General features: G+C 50.6%; 1 protein-coding gene across 1 annotated transcript in view; it reads left to right on the top strand.

Annotated features, from left to right (window-relative positions):
• Window positions 1–7758: 7758 nt before the first annotated feature.
• Window positions 7759–16383, top strand: part of NOS1 (nitric oxide synthase 1) — an 80304-nt gene continuing 71679 nt past the window's right edge. The window contains exon 1 of the mRNA XM_028116601.2: window positions 7759–8845. Coding sequence (XP_027972402.1) covers window positions 8124–8845 — 722 coding nt within the window. The 5' untranslated portion in view covers window positions 7759–8123. The remainder of the gene's footprint in view (window positions 8846–16383) is intronic.

Genomic DNA, 16383 nt, shown 5'->3' on the forward strand with positions numbered 1-16383 from the left:
TCCCCCCGAGGCGGTAAGCTCTGAGGGCAGGGAAGCTGTCTGTCTTATCCATCTCTGCATTTACAGCGCCCAGCTCCTTGCTGGCCCAGGTGGGAGCTGTATAAGTGTTCATAATGAGCAAATGGATGGTGTGAATGGGGAAAAAAAGGAAGGAAGAGAGGAAGAGGAAGGGGAAAAGGGGAGGGGAGGAGAGGAAGAAAGAGGAAACGAGGGGAAGATTAATTGGGGATATGAAATATGCAGTCTTTTTGCAACGATTCCTAAGAAGTGTTTCAGAGACCACTGGTAGTGTTTCATTTTTACAGTAATGAGGCCATCCTCTTGGCTATGATGATGTTCACATATCTGACCTGAGATCATTCATTTTCCTTGAGGTGCAGTCTAAAGCGACTTTATTTTTTTTTTTTAAGATTTTATTTATTTATTTGTCAGAGAGAGCGCAAGCAGGAGAGCAGCAGGCAGAGGGAGAAGCAGGCTCCCCGCGGAGCAGGGAGCCCGATGTGGGACTCGATCCCGGGTCTCCAGGATCATGACCTGAGCCGAAGGCAGCCGCTTAACCGACTGAGCCACCCAGGCATCCCCTAAAGTGACTTTAAAAAGAGTAGTTTAGCGGTGCCACATGCTTTACGTAGATTATCCCATCAAATGTACTCCCACTTAATTATCCCATGTAATATATTGGTTTCTGCCTTTAAGGTAGAAACCATCATCGTTCCCATTTGACAGATGACGAATCTGAGGCCAATAAGTAATAGAAGTGGGTCACAAGCCCTTCCTTGTCTTTTGGCTCCAACACTCATGACTTTGACCACCCCATGACACACCCAGCAACGGAGTATGTCTGGGTGGGGGGAAGAGAGGTGCATCTCTGGGGATTTTTGTACCACTGAGGGGTGATGGAAAGAATTTAATTACCTTAGCCCCAAACCCTGGAGTGTTCTGTCTATATGATGGATATAGTGCTCTCCAGTTGGCTGAACTCACTCATAAAAATGAGTTGCAAAATGAAGATAAAATGAAGACTCCATAATTCCCCAGATCTGTTCCAACATGGGGACAACAGCCCTGTAGCTCCTACTGATGATGGACTAGACCCATGACATCCCTGTCCCACCGCAGAGGTGGTGTCTCACCGCCCCCCCACCAAGGTCTAGGGTCTGAGTTTCTGGCTGTCTCTCTTGAGTTGCATGCTCCAGCACACCAAATCCCACTCCTTTGGTGTTCTGAGGACTCGGGGACAGGCACCCACTCCACTGAAAAGTAAGACGAATCTGTGGGTCCACAGCTTTCTCTTGGTTCTTCAGCACAGAGTGCTTTAAGCAACATATGTCCACTTGATAGCATAGAAGACCCGATAGAATAATGGCTGCTTGTATGATAATTATTAGTAATAGTAGTGGGAAGAGGGTTCATCTGCTGAGCACTTATTGTGTAGTGTGTGGCATATTGTAAGAACTGAGAAAATATTAACTATTATTCCATCTTCACAGACACTCCGAAGAGATGCTGTTATCATCCGCATTTTATAGATGCAGGAACGATGACTCAGAGCAGTTAAGCAACTTGCCCACCATCACAAAGCCAAGTGGAGAAGCTAGAGTACCCATTTGAGACAGTCTGACTTCAAAGACTGGGCTCTTTTTTTTAATATATGATACAAAAACATAGTAAAAGATGAATAAATAAGCATTACAAAGGAACACACACACACACGCAAAGAATATACAATAAAAAGTAAGCTTTCCTCCCATCCTACCCGTAGTCTTCCGGCCCCCTTTCCCAAAAGAAAGCACCAGTATCTTAGATGTTTTTCCAGAGATATTCGGGACATCTCCAAACTTATATGAAAGCATGGATGAATACCTAAGATGGATATGTAACTATATTTGTACACCTGTGCTCTCCATCTTTTAAAATTTAAACAGCGTATCTTGAAGATCATTCCCCATTGGTCCTTTAAGATCTAATCCCCCCCCCCACTTATTTAATGCCTGCACAGGAGTCCATTGTATGGATGTGCCATTGTTTATTTAATCTGTTGATATTCTGAACAACTCTGCAACGAAGGGTCACGTGTATTTCTGTGTGTAAGGATGTTCCTTCCAATTTATCTGCAGGAGAAAGTCCTAAAAGTTGAATTGCCAGGATAAAGATCTGTGTATTTTAAATTGTAGGGTAGATACTGTCAAATTGCCCTTCAAAGAGGTACTACAAAGCAGCAGTGTGAGAGAGCGAGGGTTTCCTGAAGTCTCATGACAAGGTGTACTACCAAACTGGAAACACCCGTGAATACTCATCCTGCTCACTCTGACTTAAGCTCTTGAGGTGTGAGCATTAGATCTGGGAAGATAAAGGTCATCATCTGCAAACTGTAGCCGTGAAACTGGGAGAGTTACATGTCTGGGGTACCCCGTGGGGCCAGGGTGCCCCCCGTGTCTGGGATCCCCAAGATACAGAATGCCAACTTACCCCCCTGGTTTGCAGAGGTTGGCGGGTTTGTAGCTATGACTTGCCAGTGTGGGAGAAAGCACGTCAGCTTGATTCCCGGGTGGTGTTCTCTCTGGGGAAAGGCTGCAAATTAGCAGTTCAGGAATGTAAGGAAGTTGGTTGCTTTGTCATGTTTTGTTGTTGTTTTTTAAAGAGCACAGTTGGGTTACGGTGTGGGTCTTTTGTTTGTGTGGAGGGTGGCGGTATTTTGTTTTGTTTTTAAGACAGGGAGACTTGGGATTTGTCTTTAAGATTGGAGGAAGATGCGAAACAGAGCTGTAACTCCATCAGAGATTTAGTGAGTGTGCAAACGGAAAACACCCAGGAGTTCATAGGCTGGGTGTTGTTTTTTCCTTCAGTGTTGTTCATTTAAAAGATAATATACATGTAATTAAAAACATAATTTAAATGACATTCAAATAGAAAAATAAGGTAGACAGTGCAAAGTATGTCTCCCTCCTATTTCTGACTTCTAATAGTCCTTGTCAGTTGCAACCGATGATATCTCTTCCTTCCAGAATATTCTCTGCATTTACACGTGCAGAATTTACATGTATCTTTATATCTTGGAGCTCATTTCATACCTCTGAGTAGAATCTGCCTCATCCTTTTTAACAAAACAGTCATTGTATAAATGGATTAGACTTCAGATGACTTCGGACAATGGGAAGTTGGACACTCTACTCTTAGCCCAGGTGACATCCTACTATTACCTCTCTCTTCACATAGTTGTAGGTGGATTCTCTCCCCACTCCCCCCAATCCCCATCACACCCGTTCTCAGAGGTCAACCTCAAAAGTGGCAAGACCTTTGCTAACCCTCTGTGTAATTTTTCTGGTTTCTTAGGAAAGAAGAATTATCTTCTGCCTGGTGAAGTTACCAGTAGATTCTCAAGGGGGCCTAAGGGACAGTGGGAGACAGAGAGGAGGTCAGACTCTAGACCTACACTGCGCAATGGCAATACAATGCGGTCCACATGTGTGATTTTTAACTGTATAGTAGTCACTTTTTTAAAAAAGAGTAAAAAAGCCGCAGGTGACATTAACTTTCATGACAATTTTGTTTAACCCACTATATCCAAAACATTATCAGTTCAACATGTAACCAATATTGAAAAATTATTGAGCTATTTTATGTTCTTTTTTTTTTTTTCAAACTAGCCTTTGAAACCCAATGTGTGTTTTGCTCTTACCGCAGATCTCAGCGGAACCAGCCCCAGTTCAGGGGTTTCAATGGCCGCACGTGGCTAGCCGCTGCCCCACTGGAAAGCATAGTCCTAGACACCCGCACCTGTCGCTGATCCACGTTGAACGAACCCCTGGCTCCTCCAGGCCTCTGTTTCCTCATTTTTGAATAGAAGTTGGGTTGGATGATCTCAAGAGCTCCCCTTCATCCTAATGTCCTCTGACTTTCAGTGCTAAAAATGGAAGGTCAAGGACAAGCCCAAGCCAAGTAGGTCTTATATAGCAGCTTAATCTCACCATCTGTAAAATGGGGACAATCCACCGTCACCCTGATCAGAGTGAGGATGAAAAATATGGCAGCCGGTGAGGATGTGCTTTGGGGAGGAAGAGAAATGAGGAATGTTGTGGGGTTGGTATTAGGATTGGGATTGGCCCCAGTGAGTGCTTAGAATCCTCTTGCTAGACCCCAAGGTTGCTCCCTGGGTTCACTTCTCTGAACCCCACTCACCTCATCCATGGGTAACGTGGGGCTAGGAGCTTCTCCATACAGTCTCTTCCAGGATCAAATAAGGCACCCATGCAGAGGGCTCAGCGCCATGCTTAGCACACAGGAAACTCTGTTGCTAGAGACAGGCTGCCGTCCCCACCGCTCTGGTTGCAGCCCAGAATGGGAAGTGGCTTGCCCAAGGTCGCAGGGTGAGATGGTAGCAGACGCTGGCCTCTTTTGGCTCCCTCCTTGTCGCTAGCAGCTGTCCCGAAAGTCAGCCATTCATTTCCTCGCAGCAAGGTAAATGAGATAAATACACCCAAAACCACTGAACTACTCGAACGAGGCCCGGGTCCAAGTATTGTTTCCATGGTATGTACACTGGCGTGCACGTATGTGATTTGTTTAAAATCACAGCTCCAAAGGGCAGAGGCTGGCTTGGCAGGACGTGCCGCCCAGCACCCGGCTCCCTATATTCAGAGCCCCGTGCCACGACCAGTGCCAGATTCCGCCAGATTTCCAGCAAAGGGCCCCCTCGAGATGGCACATCAACTACCTTTGGCAAAACTAGGGTGGTGCAGAAAATTAAAATTAAAAGCCAGGAAGCCCAAATCACTACGTGTTATATAACAATAGCAGGAAGCTCTTTCTTCTGGGCATTTGCTGTGTGAGGTTGCTGAGTACCGTGCGTCCACCATTTTAATTAATCCTTCTGGTTACCCAGGGAAGTGGTCACTGCTTAACGACCCCATTTTACAGATAAGGAAATGGAAGTTCCAGGAAAATAAAGAACTCACCTGGAAGCACACAGACAGAGCCAGAAGGGGCCTTTAAAATCTTCCCTGGGGCAGAAGGGTCACCAGCCACCCCCACTGGCCCAGGAGCCTCCTGGACACTGGACATTCACAAGCTGGGACAAATGGGTTTCCTATAGCAGCTTAATTTATTCGTCTGTAAAATGGGGATATTCAAACCTGACCTTGGCGAGAGTGAGGATGAAAATATGGCAGCAGATGAGGATGTGCTCCACAGAGGAAAAGGAGGGAGACAGAGTATTCTGGGATTGTTGTTAGGATCAAGGTGGACCCTGGGGAGTGCTCAGAATCCGTTGGCTGAGGCACAGGGCTTGGATCTCTCTCTTTCTCTCTCTCTGCCTCTCTCTCTCTCTCTCTCTCTTTTTCTCTCTTTCTCTCAGCAGACACTGAATATCCCTGCTTCTCCCAAGCCCAGCCTCCTTCCAGTTCCTTCCAAAGATCAAGTTGCCTAAGGCCAAAGTGTGAGAAACAGACCCCAACTTCCCAAGCACCAGCCAACAGCCCTTCCTGATTTGACAACCAACTGAGAAAGAGGAAAAGCTGAGCATGGCTAGGAAGGCTTGTGGATCACTTCATTCTTTTTCTTTTTTCTTCAGCCAAGCCCGGGCTCTGTCCTTTTTAGGGTCTGGCCCAAGCCAGAAGTGGAAGGAAAGCCCTTGGAAGCCTTGCCTTCCCAAAAGCTCACCTGCAAGTCCGTTCTTTAATTAAAGAATGGAGTCCACTGCCAGACTTGGACACTCAAGAGAGATCTAGAGGGCCCAGCTATCTCTGCCTCCCGCTAAACAACAGAATATCCTGGGTTCGGTACCCAGAAGAAATGGGGCTTGGGGAGTGTTAAGGAAGCAAAGGGGTCAGGGGAGGACCAATCCTCCCCACTGGGGAAAGACACAGGGGTTCTGGATGGTTTTCTCCGCAAACCGGAACCCCAGCAGCAAGATGCTGAAAGACACTCAGCTGGCCGACACACGGGCCACACACGCTCACACACACAGCAGAGAAATGACACAGCATGAGGGCAATGCATGAATACGCAGAGAGAAACACTCATACACAGTGACGCCAGATGGAGAAGGCAGGCCGGGCTGGGCCTGGGTATTCATTATTCCTTCACCCACACAGAGGGGCTGGCGGAGTTACATAATGCAAGCTGCAAAAGGGGGAGGCTCACTTACTAACCACCCCGCCTTGAGGGGATCCAGGAAGTGACACCTCTTTCTTGGGGGATGTCTGCACCCATCTCCTGCTCACAGAGGCAGCGGGAGCTTGTCAGCTGCCTCAGCCCCCAGATGACCCCGGGAGTTCGCTAAAAGGGAAATGAGGGAGTGAGTGTCACTTTGTTAGTAGTGGCAGATGGGGGCTCCCTCCTTGCGCTAAGCATGGTGAGGATGCGGGCAGGGAAGGGTGTTCAGGATAGAGCTGGACCCTGGACTTGAACAGGGGGGTTAGAGCAAGATGGAGGGGTTCTCTGCTGCCTCCCACCTGCCCCCACTCCACCCACAACCCACAGATCACCTGCTCCAAGTCAGTCACATGGGACACATGTCCATAGCTGCCCGCTGTGTGCATCCCACACGTGTATATGCCTCACCTGGACCACAACATCCCCAGCTGGGCCCCCTGTTGCCCCTTGGCACCCCAACCATACCCCATTTCTCCAGGCCTGGGGGAGCCAGCGGGAGTTGAGAAAATAACCAGAATATGAAGTTTTTCCAACTGGAGTGTAAGTTTAAAAGCTTGGGCTCAAGAGTGGGGCAGACCTGAGCTCAAAACCTCTCTTCGCTGTCATTTCTACATGACTTTGGACAACTAACTCAACCCCTTCCCAGGCTTCTCATCTATTGAAGAGTAACCATGAGGATCAAAGGCAAATATATATATTTATATATGTGTGTGCATGTGTGTATACACACACATACATGCATACATTAAGAGCATACTTGTTCAATAAGTGTCTGCTATGTTTAATATTTTGGGATTTTTCTTCATTCAACAAATACTCATCGAGCACTTGTTGTGTGCTTATGATAACCCTGGGGGTACACAGTCCACTCTTCTTAGTGTTTCCCCATTAGGGTTGCAGGCAGTCTATGGAGTACAGATGTTCTCTAAAGTTTTGTGTGGACCCATGTCTTTGATATTTAATACACCACATTGGCTTTATAATGGTTTGTAATGTGGCCAAATCAGTCCTTTGGGGCCTGGAACTAGTCGATAGTTACAAAAATGGTCAGAAAGGACACCCTTGGAGGCATTCCCCTTCCAGTGAGTCTGTTGTGGGGACTTTGGGAGTGGCCAGGACAGAGAGCGCAAAGATCTGTGCTGGCTGAGCTCCTGACATGTGAATGGAAAATGTTTGTAAGACACAGAGAGCCAAAGGCCGCGTGACAAGTTGAAACGGTGGCTTCTCAAGATGGGAGAGATAAGAGATGAGACTGTGCTTCTTGCCATTTGATTTCTAGGCTATCGGTGGTTTCCCCAGGGAGACCTTTGGTCTCGGGGGTCTTTGATCATGGGAGATGAAACCAGGCAATTTGCAGCTAATGGGGAAGGTACCCCTCCCCTCGAGGAGGAAGGATTTCACTTCGAGGTTGGCTTCCAAAATCCAGGGTCTTGTGGCTAGACTTCTCAGTTGGCTGCATTTCCCACCTTGCTTTGGAAGGTGGTATTGAGCAATCCACATCAATCTCTCTTTTGGAACTTCACCCCCTCCCTTGTTCCTTCTCTCCAGCACAGGCCTGATGAGCTGGTGATGCCCAGAGAATAGTGCACAGGAGCTTGCGTCATCTCGAGACACATCTAGACACATCCACCAGACACTTCTCCTCCCCAGTCGGCCTGACCTGTTGCTTAGGGACACGTCCCACGGCTTCTCCTGACGTCTGCCTGATCGACCATCACTTCCTAGAGAGAACAAGGAGGAAGGCAGACGCGTGAAATCATGCCACCAATGGCCGGATGGCAGTGAGTGGGTGACGCCGAGTTGACGTCAAAGACGGAGAAGACGAACCCAAGAACAGCTCATTCTTGAGACTCCCCGAGGCCCCAGCCCCCAGCTCTTCCTCTCAGCTCGGCGTGAAGCCTGGCTCCTCCTGGTGAAATCAGCTTGGCCTGACATATTTTAAGTCTTCGGACCCCTGGATACTAGACATCATGGAGAATCAGGTGTTCAGTGTTCAGCAGATCCAACCCAACGTCATTTCTGTCCGCCTCTTCAAGCGCAAGGTTGGGGGCCTGGGCTTCCTGGTGAAGGAGCGGGTGAGCAAGCCACCCGTGATCATCTCCGACCTGATCCGAGGGGGTGCCGCGGAGCAGAGCGGCCTCATCCAGGCCGGCGACATCATCCTCGCGGTCAACGGCCAGCCCTTGGTGGACCTGAGCTATGACAGTGCCCTGGAGGTGCTCAGGGGCATCGCCTCTGAGACCCACGTGGTCCTCATTCTGAGGGGCCCTGAGGGCTTCACCACTCACCTGGAGACCACCTTCACTGGGGATGGGACCCCCAAGACCATCCGGGTGACACGGCCCCTGGGTCCCCCCACCACGGCTGTCGATCTGTCTCACCAGTCATCGGCCAGCAAAGAGCACACACCACCAGTGGATGGGGCCCCAGGGCCTGGCAATGGGCCCCAGCATGCCCAAGACAGTGGGCAGGGAGCCAGCTCACTCTCAAATACCAACAGCCTGGCTCGCAGACCCCTCGGCCAGGACCCTACCAAGAAAAGCACTGGGGTGGCTCTCCAGGACAGCCAGAACAGTGAACTGCTCAAAGAGATAGAGCCTGTGCTGAGCCTTCTCACCAGTGAGAGCAAAGGGATCAATGGAGGGGGACCTTCCAAGGCAGAGACAAAGGATGCGGAAGTCCAGGTAGACAGGTAAGTTCTACAGATGCGTGCGTGCGTGCGTGCATATATGTGCTATGTGCAGACATGTTCTGCAGCTCTGTACCAGACCCAGGAGACACCCTGAGCTGTTCCAGACACACACAGTCACATCCACTCGACCACTCTTGCCTCTTTCCCTTAAACCTGCAATTGTAAGAACGGAATGGGCATAACTTCTAGCCTGTATCTCTAGCCATGAGACCCAGAGCTAAGAGTCAGGGTAGCTGATGTCGTGTCTTCCAGCAACCCCTCAAGGTGGGTACTTTTGGGATCTACAATTCACGGGGCAGAAGACTGAGGCTCAGAGGGAAGGGGGCTCTCCCAAGTCGTCCAGGAAGCGAGAGGCGCGTGTCCATGGTAGCCTTGGCATAGGGTGAGTGCCAAGGTCCCGGGAAGAGAGCGGGGATGAGCTGAGGCCTGGGTAACCCTCAGCCTAAACCAGCTGTCTCCCTGTGACAGCCGCTTGGGAGCGAGGAAGTCCCTTCCTTTAGGAAGGGACTGGAATCAAAGTAGAGAACTGGCCCCAGGTCCCCCAAAACAGTAGTCTTACTCATATTATATAGGAGCTAAAGCTAGAACATGAAGACCTGGGTCCCGGCCCCTCTGCATTTGCCAGATTGGCATTTTCTGATTCTGGAGAGGAAAAGAGCAGGCGATACAGTGGGTGATTCTAACTCCTTCTTTGGGGAGGAATTGGCAGCTGAGCTAGGGGGTCAGAGAACAGTGAGTCCAGAGATATGAGAGGGAGGGAAATTTCTCTCTGCCCCCTTCTGCTCTCATCTTAGATTAGCACTAACCCTACAGCCCCTACTTCTTATCCACCCCCCACTACAGAGGAGGCTCAGGTGTGGGGCCACCCGGAAACCCAGGCCAAGATTTCCCAACCCCCTCCCCAAGGACCCCTGAGTGTCTGGAGAGCCTTTAGAGGTCTCCATGATATCCCTCAGGGACCTGGATTAAAGCACCTCTCCAAGCCCCTGCACTGATGCATTCAACAAATGTTCATTGAAGACCTACTGTGGCCAGACACTGCTCTGGTCAGACAAACCCTCTGACCTTGTGAGTGAATGAAATAGACAAGCCCCTTGACCTTGGGGAGCTTATGGTGTAGTGGAGAAGATGAAGAATAAATGAGATAAAGATGTTAAAATATGTAGGCCATCAGTGATATGTGCTAAGGAGATAAATGGAACAGGGAAAGAGTCAGGAAGTATTGGGGAGGGTGAATTTTAGAGAGAGAGAGGCTGGACAGGTCTCAAGGAAGGTGACATTGGAAGACCCGGAGGAAGAGGAAGAAGGGCGCCTCGAAGCTTTATGGAGGAGGGACATTCCAGGCAGAGGGAATGGCAGGTGCCAAGGTCCTGAGGTAGGAGTGTGCCTGATGTGGTGGAGGAACTGCCCGGGTTCCAGTCTTCTTTCCTGATGAGTCAGCCCCCAAACTGCACTTTGCGGGGGGGAGCTCAGTCTGTGGCACCCCACCTCAGCCCACCGTTGATTCCTGGAGCTTTTCTAACTTACCACACCTGGGCAAAAACCAAGCCAATTCCAGCAAGACCCCAGGAGGGAAGATGAGCCTGTGTCAGAAGCCCCCAGAGGTCCCCTGCTCCCCATTGAGCTCCTGTCCCCCAACCTGCTCCCTTCTGTCTTCTGCGCATTCCTGGGGGCAACTTGGAGTGTCCCCCATGCTTTTGGTCCCATCTCTGCAGGAGACAGAGAGTTTTGGCCCCATTACCCAGGACATGGTGTGACCCTCTTGGTGGAGCAAGTGGCTGGGAGCCCCTATCGTCCTGACCTTCCTTTCTGGAGCTGGAGGCCAGGATGGGTCCTCGGGGCTGTCCTGGCTTGCGGAGATTTGGGGCACAGTTCACCCACAACTAGCATGGAGACCCCCACTCCAGGCAAGAACCCAGTCCTCGGGGGGCTGCCACCTCCCAGGGCTCCCTACAGCAGCGCACACCGTAGAGATGACAGTCTTGACGTAGCTTCTGGGAAGCCAACAACCTCCAAGTCCCATTCAGTGGCTTTAAATCCTAAAGCCGTTGTCGAGTCCAGATTGAATCACTGGTCTGGTTTTCCGGGAGACACCAGAAGTGCCTTCCTTCACAGATTCCTGGGCATAACCCCTTCCTCAACAGCCCTTCTCCCAGGAATTGCAGCAGGACCCTGAGTAAGAGTGGCATTCCCTGCTAGGGGCTGGATCTAGTGTTCCATACACTTGGTTCTGATTCTCAGCTGGGCGCGGGGCGGGCATGGGGTCGGGAGCGTTGGAATTCCCTGGGGCTTTATTTCAGCCCTACCCCAGACCCAGGAGCCTGAATCTCCCTGTGTGATATGGAAAAGTCCCCAGCAGGTCCCTCTCCCTCCCAGAAGCCAGGATGACCCTCTCCCAACTGACAGGGCAGGCAGCACACACAAGCCCAGCGCAGGACACTAGGCTTGGGGGAGGTCATGAAATATGAAGGACTTGAACAGGAGCCCTCTTATCCACCAGGCCTGAGGGGCCTCTCCAAACACCAACTCAGAAAAGCAGCCTTCATTTCCCCGAGGAGGGGGATGGCACGCTGGTCTGACATGGGATCTCCTCCAGCATAGCTATTTTCCCAAATTGGGAGGCTGCACCTGAGCTCTCAACCTGCCCTCATCCATCACAACCTCCCCTCCAGTGACCAAAAGGAGCAGAAAACACTGCTTTGGAGGAGGTGCCGTTTGGAAGAGAGTGACTCAGGGCAAGTCCAGGGCTCCATGACCCCTGCTGAGGGAAACAGTTCTAAGGATGAGTATTCAATACTAGTGCGTATTCCCCTGGCTCAATCACTCACACCTGTGCTGGACCCAGAACCCGCCCCACCCTCCGCCACTTTAACAAATATTTTTAAATGCCCCCTTTACTAAGCAGGAGCTAATTCATGGATCATATAACCTACTCACGCTTTACATTTGTTAATAAATATAATGCCCTAACTATAAAATAAAGGAGACCAAGAATAAAAGCAATTTACAGTAGGTGCGCCTGGGTGGCATAGTCACTTGGGCGTCCGACTCTTGGTTTCGGCTCAGGTCATGATCTCAGGGTCATGGGATCGAGTCCCGCGTCAGGCTCCATGATCAGCGGGAAGTCTGCTTGGGTTTCTCTCTCCCTCTCCCTCTGCCCCAACCCCCTGTGTGCTCTCGCTCTCTCTCTCTCTCTCTCTCTCTCTCTCTCAAATAAGTAAATCTTTAAAAGAAAAAAAGTAACTTATAGTAACAGAAGCTATAATGTAATATATCAGTGCTCGGATATCCGCTCCTGCAGGTAGACTTAGCCCGCACACAAGTGTCAAATGCAGATTTGACACAAGCATGTTGTTTTGGCCGCTCAGACACCACCAGCAGTGTCGCCTTACTGATGTGATGATGTGATTTTCCACAGTGGTGACCGGACTCCCAGTAAAACGATGTCCTGTCTTTACCCAGTGGTTGCAAGAACGGAAAATTCAGTGTATTTTAAAGCCACATTTATATGTAAGACCAAATTGGGATCTTGGCTCAGGAATCTCAGCTTACGTTGGATCTAGGTGGATGTCCAAAAGTTGCGTGGCAGCCAGGCCCCTTCTTCCTTAGTGTGGGTTTGTCCCGGGCACTACAGGATGTCGTTTTTGGGGTGGGGGTCGGAGCTGGCTTCTGGATGGCCAGGTGACGGTGAGGCTGGCCGCCCACCAGACCTGGAGCCCCACATCCTGGTCACAGGCAGCAGTCTGTGGCTTCTGGGGGGCCAAGCAGAGGCTGGGGCCATCCCTGGTTTTCAGCAGTGCCCTTGACTTTCCTGTTCTCTCGGCCTCGTTTCCTTTCTTCCCTCTTTCCTCTTGGACACAGACCTATTCTCCTGCTTCATCTAGTTCCTTTCCCTCTCGGGGCATCCCTGGTCCTGTTGTTTGGGGGTGCTGGCCCTTCGCTGGGGGGAGACATGATGGTTAGTCTAGACGCAGCCTCACCCTGGATCCCAGGGGGAAGGTGGGCCTGGCGGGTAGTGGCAGCATGTGGGGTGTGTAAGGAAGGGAAATCTGGGGGCTTCTGGGACCTTCTGCCCTTGGGAGCGGTCACTTTAAAATGCTGCGTGTCAGAGGATATCCAGGTTGTTCAGCTTGCTGCCCTGAAGGAGGGTTCTAAAGAGGCCAACGTCCCTGGTCCAGCATCCATCTGGACCAGCCGGTCAGCCTCGCCCTGCACTGTGATCACTTCCCTTCCACCTACAGTGTCCTCGGGTACTTACAGAGTACCTTCCCAACAGCCGTGTCTTCAGAGCTGGGGTGAATTCCGCTTCCTAAGTGGGCTGTGTGGTTTGGGCCCCCTTATCGACAAGAAAACTGAAACTCCGAGAGGTGGAGCAGTTTGCCCAGAGTCACACAGCACTGGCCACAGGGTGCTGTCTTGCTTCTACCTAGAAGTCTCTCTATGGGCATCTACAGTTAAAGAGAAACCAAGCAAGAGAATGTGGTTGGAGGCACAGAAGTCAATTGCCACCCTAGAGAATGAGCTTAATTGGGGAGAGGAGGTCTTCTGTGACAAGCCTGTGTTTTATGATCATGATGCGGGTCAACATGTACTGAGCACTCCATGTGGGCCCGGCCCCATGCAAAGGTCTTGACATTGATGAATTCATTTGCTCCTCATAGCACCCCGTTTTCCTAATAAGCAAACCAAGGCTCAGAGAGGTGCAGTCACTTGTTCCAGGTCACATAACTTGCAAGAGACAAAGCCAGGACTTGACCTCGAGCCCAAGCTCTTGGCTGCTACTAGCATAGATAGCACTGTTGGCCACCCTGTACTTGACCACTAGCCGTCAAGTTGCTGAGGACCTTGGAGTATTTTCTCAGTCTGGAAGGGAGAGAGAGATGAGAGATAGCACCCGTGGAGAACTGATCTCAGACCAACCAATGAGAGCATTGACTCCAGGACGGTCTGCAGCGAAGGAGCCCCTCTCTGGCTGCACTTGACTCATGACTTTGATTCACTCTGTTGGCATTGACTCCAACAACCAACCGCCTTCACGCTGAATGTCAGTGGGAGTTTTCATTCTCACCCTGACCATTTGAACACGAGGGGCTTCCCCAGTCCATCCTTTCCTGGGGAAGGGAGAGAAGCCCTATTTATAGAGTTGTTACTCTTGCTTTGCCCTCTCCCATCTGTGTCCCCACCATTTTGTCAGATGGGCTCCCAGCCCCTCATTCTGGGGAAGAGCTATGCAATAAGCCCACCCAGCCACCCGCTCACCCCAGACGGCCTGTAACCAGGGGACTTCTCACCATCTTTCATTCAACAAATATCTACTGAGCATCTATTCTGCCCCAGATACTGTCCTCGGAACTGGAGATCCACTGATGAGCCTCTGCCATTATGGAGTCATAGGCAAGAAATGAATAATAAACAGGTAGACTCAGGCAGTCGTTTTAAATAGTGACACATGCATGAAAGAAATGAAATAGTGATTTGAAGAAACATGGCTTGGGGTTAGGTAAAAAAAAAAAAAAAAAAAAATTAGATCAGAGAGTCAGAGAAGGCCTCGCTAAAGAGGCAACATCTATACTGAGGCCAGAAGGTGCAAACCATGTGAAATCTAGGGAAGGGCATTCCTGGCAGAAGGCACAACAGGAGCAAAGGCCCTGAGGCAGGAACAAGGTTGGGATGTTCAAGGAACGGAAAGAAGGTCTGTGGGACGTGAGCATAGTGAGTCGGAATAAAGAGCTAGGCAGTGACATCACACACGTGAGCCGGGCCACTAATCCCCCGCCCCCACACCATCCCTGCCCCCGCCGCCAAATACTCACTGTCTCAGTCTCCCCTGCCCCTTGCTGCAATAACAAAGACCACACATGTGGTGGCCTAAAACAACGCATATTTATTCTCTTACAGCTCTGGAGGTCTTGGGTCTGGAGGCTCTAGAGGTGAATCTGTTTCCTTACCTTTTGCAGCTGCTAGAGCTGCATTCCTTGCCTTTCTTGGCTGGTGGCCCCTTCCTGCCCCTTCAGAGCCAGCATGCAGCATCCTGCTTCCGGGGTCACAAGGCCTTCCTCTCTTATGGCAGATCTCCCTCTGCTTCCTTCTTATAAGGACCCATGTGATGGCATTTAGGGCCCACCCACTTAATCCAAGATAATCTCCCCATTTTCAAGATCCTTAACTTCATCACCCCTGCAAAGACCCTCTTTCTACATAAGATAACATAACATACATGGGTTCCAGGGGTTAAGGCTTGATGTCTCTGGGGGCCATTTTCATCCCACCACACACATCCAACAAGCCCCAGGGAGCAATACTATGGCCAGCTCCTGGAATGCTGGAATGGCCATTACTATGAGGTCTCACTGGACTGGGTTCAGTGACCTTACTTCTAGTCTCTCCTTTGCCACTCACCAGCTACATATTTTAAGAAAGCCCCTAGACCTCTCTGGGCCTCAGCTTCCCCATCTGTAGAAGTAGTATGTGGACCAGATAAGCCCTAAGATTCCTTCCAGAACTACCATTCAGGTTCCTCCTTAAGGTCAATAGTGAGCATGCTCATCACAGGCCAGGCAACTGACCAGTACCCCAAAGGTATACTGCTCCATTCGACCTCTCCAGAACATCATTCCAGGGGGAGGAGCTCAAACATCCCTTTAGGTCACAGGTCACAAACTGGGGATTGAGGATCACACCCAGGTCTCCTACGAGTCTTATTAGGAGGCCTACAGAGCTTTCTGAAAAATGATTTTGTGGCAAAATAGAGAAATCAAGAGGTTTCGCAATAAAACCGATTTCCAGCCTCTCAAAAATGAAGAGAATATCAGAAGAGCTATTAGCACCAAGTCTATTCGTGGGGAGACAGCCAGCCTCGGGGAGCTGGGCGGGGCCTAGCATGGGCTCTCCACTTCCCCAGGATCCAAAATCAGCCAATCCGCTCAGCCTGGATGCTGTAAACACTGGAGTTTGAGGGTCCTGCCCAGTTTTTGTGATGTGAACACTTACCGTCCCGATTGTTGCTGAGCCCAGAGGCCCTCACCTCACCTCTCAGCTAGAGCATTGCGGTAAAATTCCAGCTCTCAAGAGCCTGCTTTTCTCTTTGGTCATCTTCCCCTACTCCAGCACGATGAGATCTAAAAGAGAGCTTTGCAGAGACCCCCAGACTCATTTTTCCAAGCCCCTCAAGTCTTCCTGCTTTAACTTAGCTCCCAACATCCGAGACCAGGTGGAGGATGGACGGGGATGAGAAGGGGGGTCAGGGCATAGTATGGTGTCTGAGGAGAGATGCAGCAGGCTTCCTGCCAGGATCAAGCTGCTCCTCAGTGGCCTCCTTGCCTGGTTGGGGCGGAGCAGGCGGCCCCTACCTCCCAACTGTGCCCTACACACAGGCCTGGGCCACCTGCTCCCCATCCTGGGTACTCGCAGTTGGTTGGTGGCCAGCACTGGGCTGACCAGCAACTGTGCAAACCTCCTGTGGAGTTGGCCCAGGACCCCCACACCCCCTGCCTGAGAGTCCAAGGCTTGGCCCCCAGGAAGCCTCAGTTGGAAGGAGC

This window comes from Eumetopias jubatus, unplaced genomic scaffold (genome assembly GCF_037043125.1).
Source record: "Eumetopias jubatus isolate StellerSeaLion01/CBP00866 unplaced genomic scaffold, mEumJub1_p1.0 scaffold_16, whole genome shotgun sequence".
Classification (NCBI taxonomy): domain Eukaryota; kingdom Metazoa; phylum Chordata; class Mammalia; order Carnivora; family Otariidae; genus Eumetopias; species Eumetopias jubatus.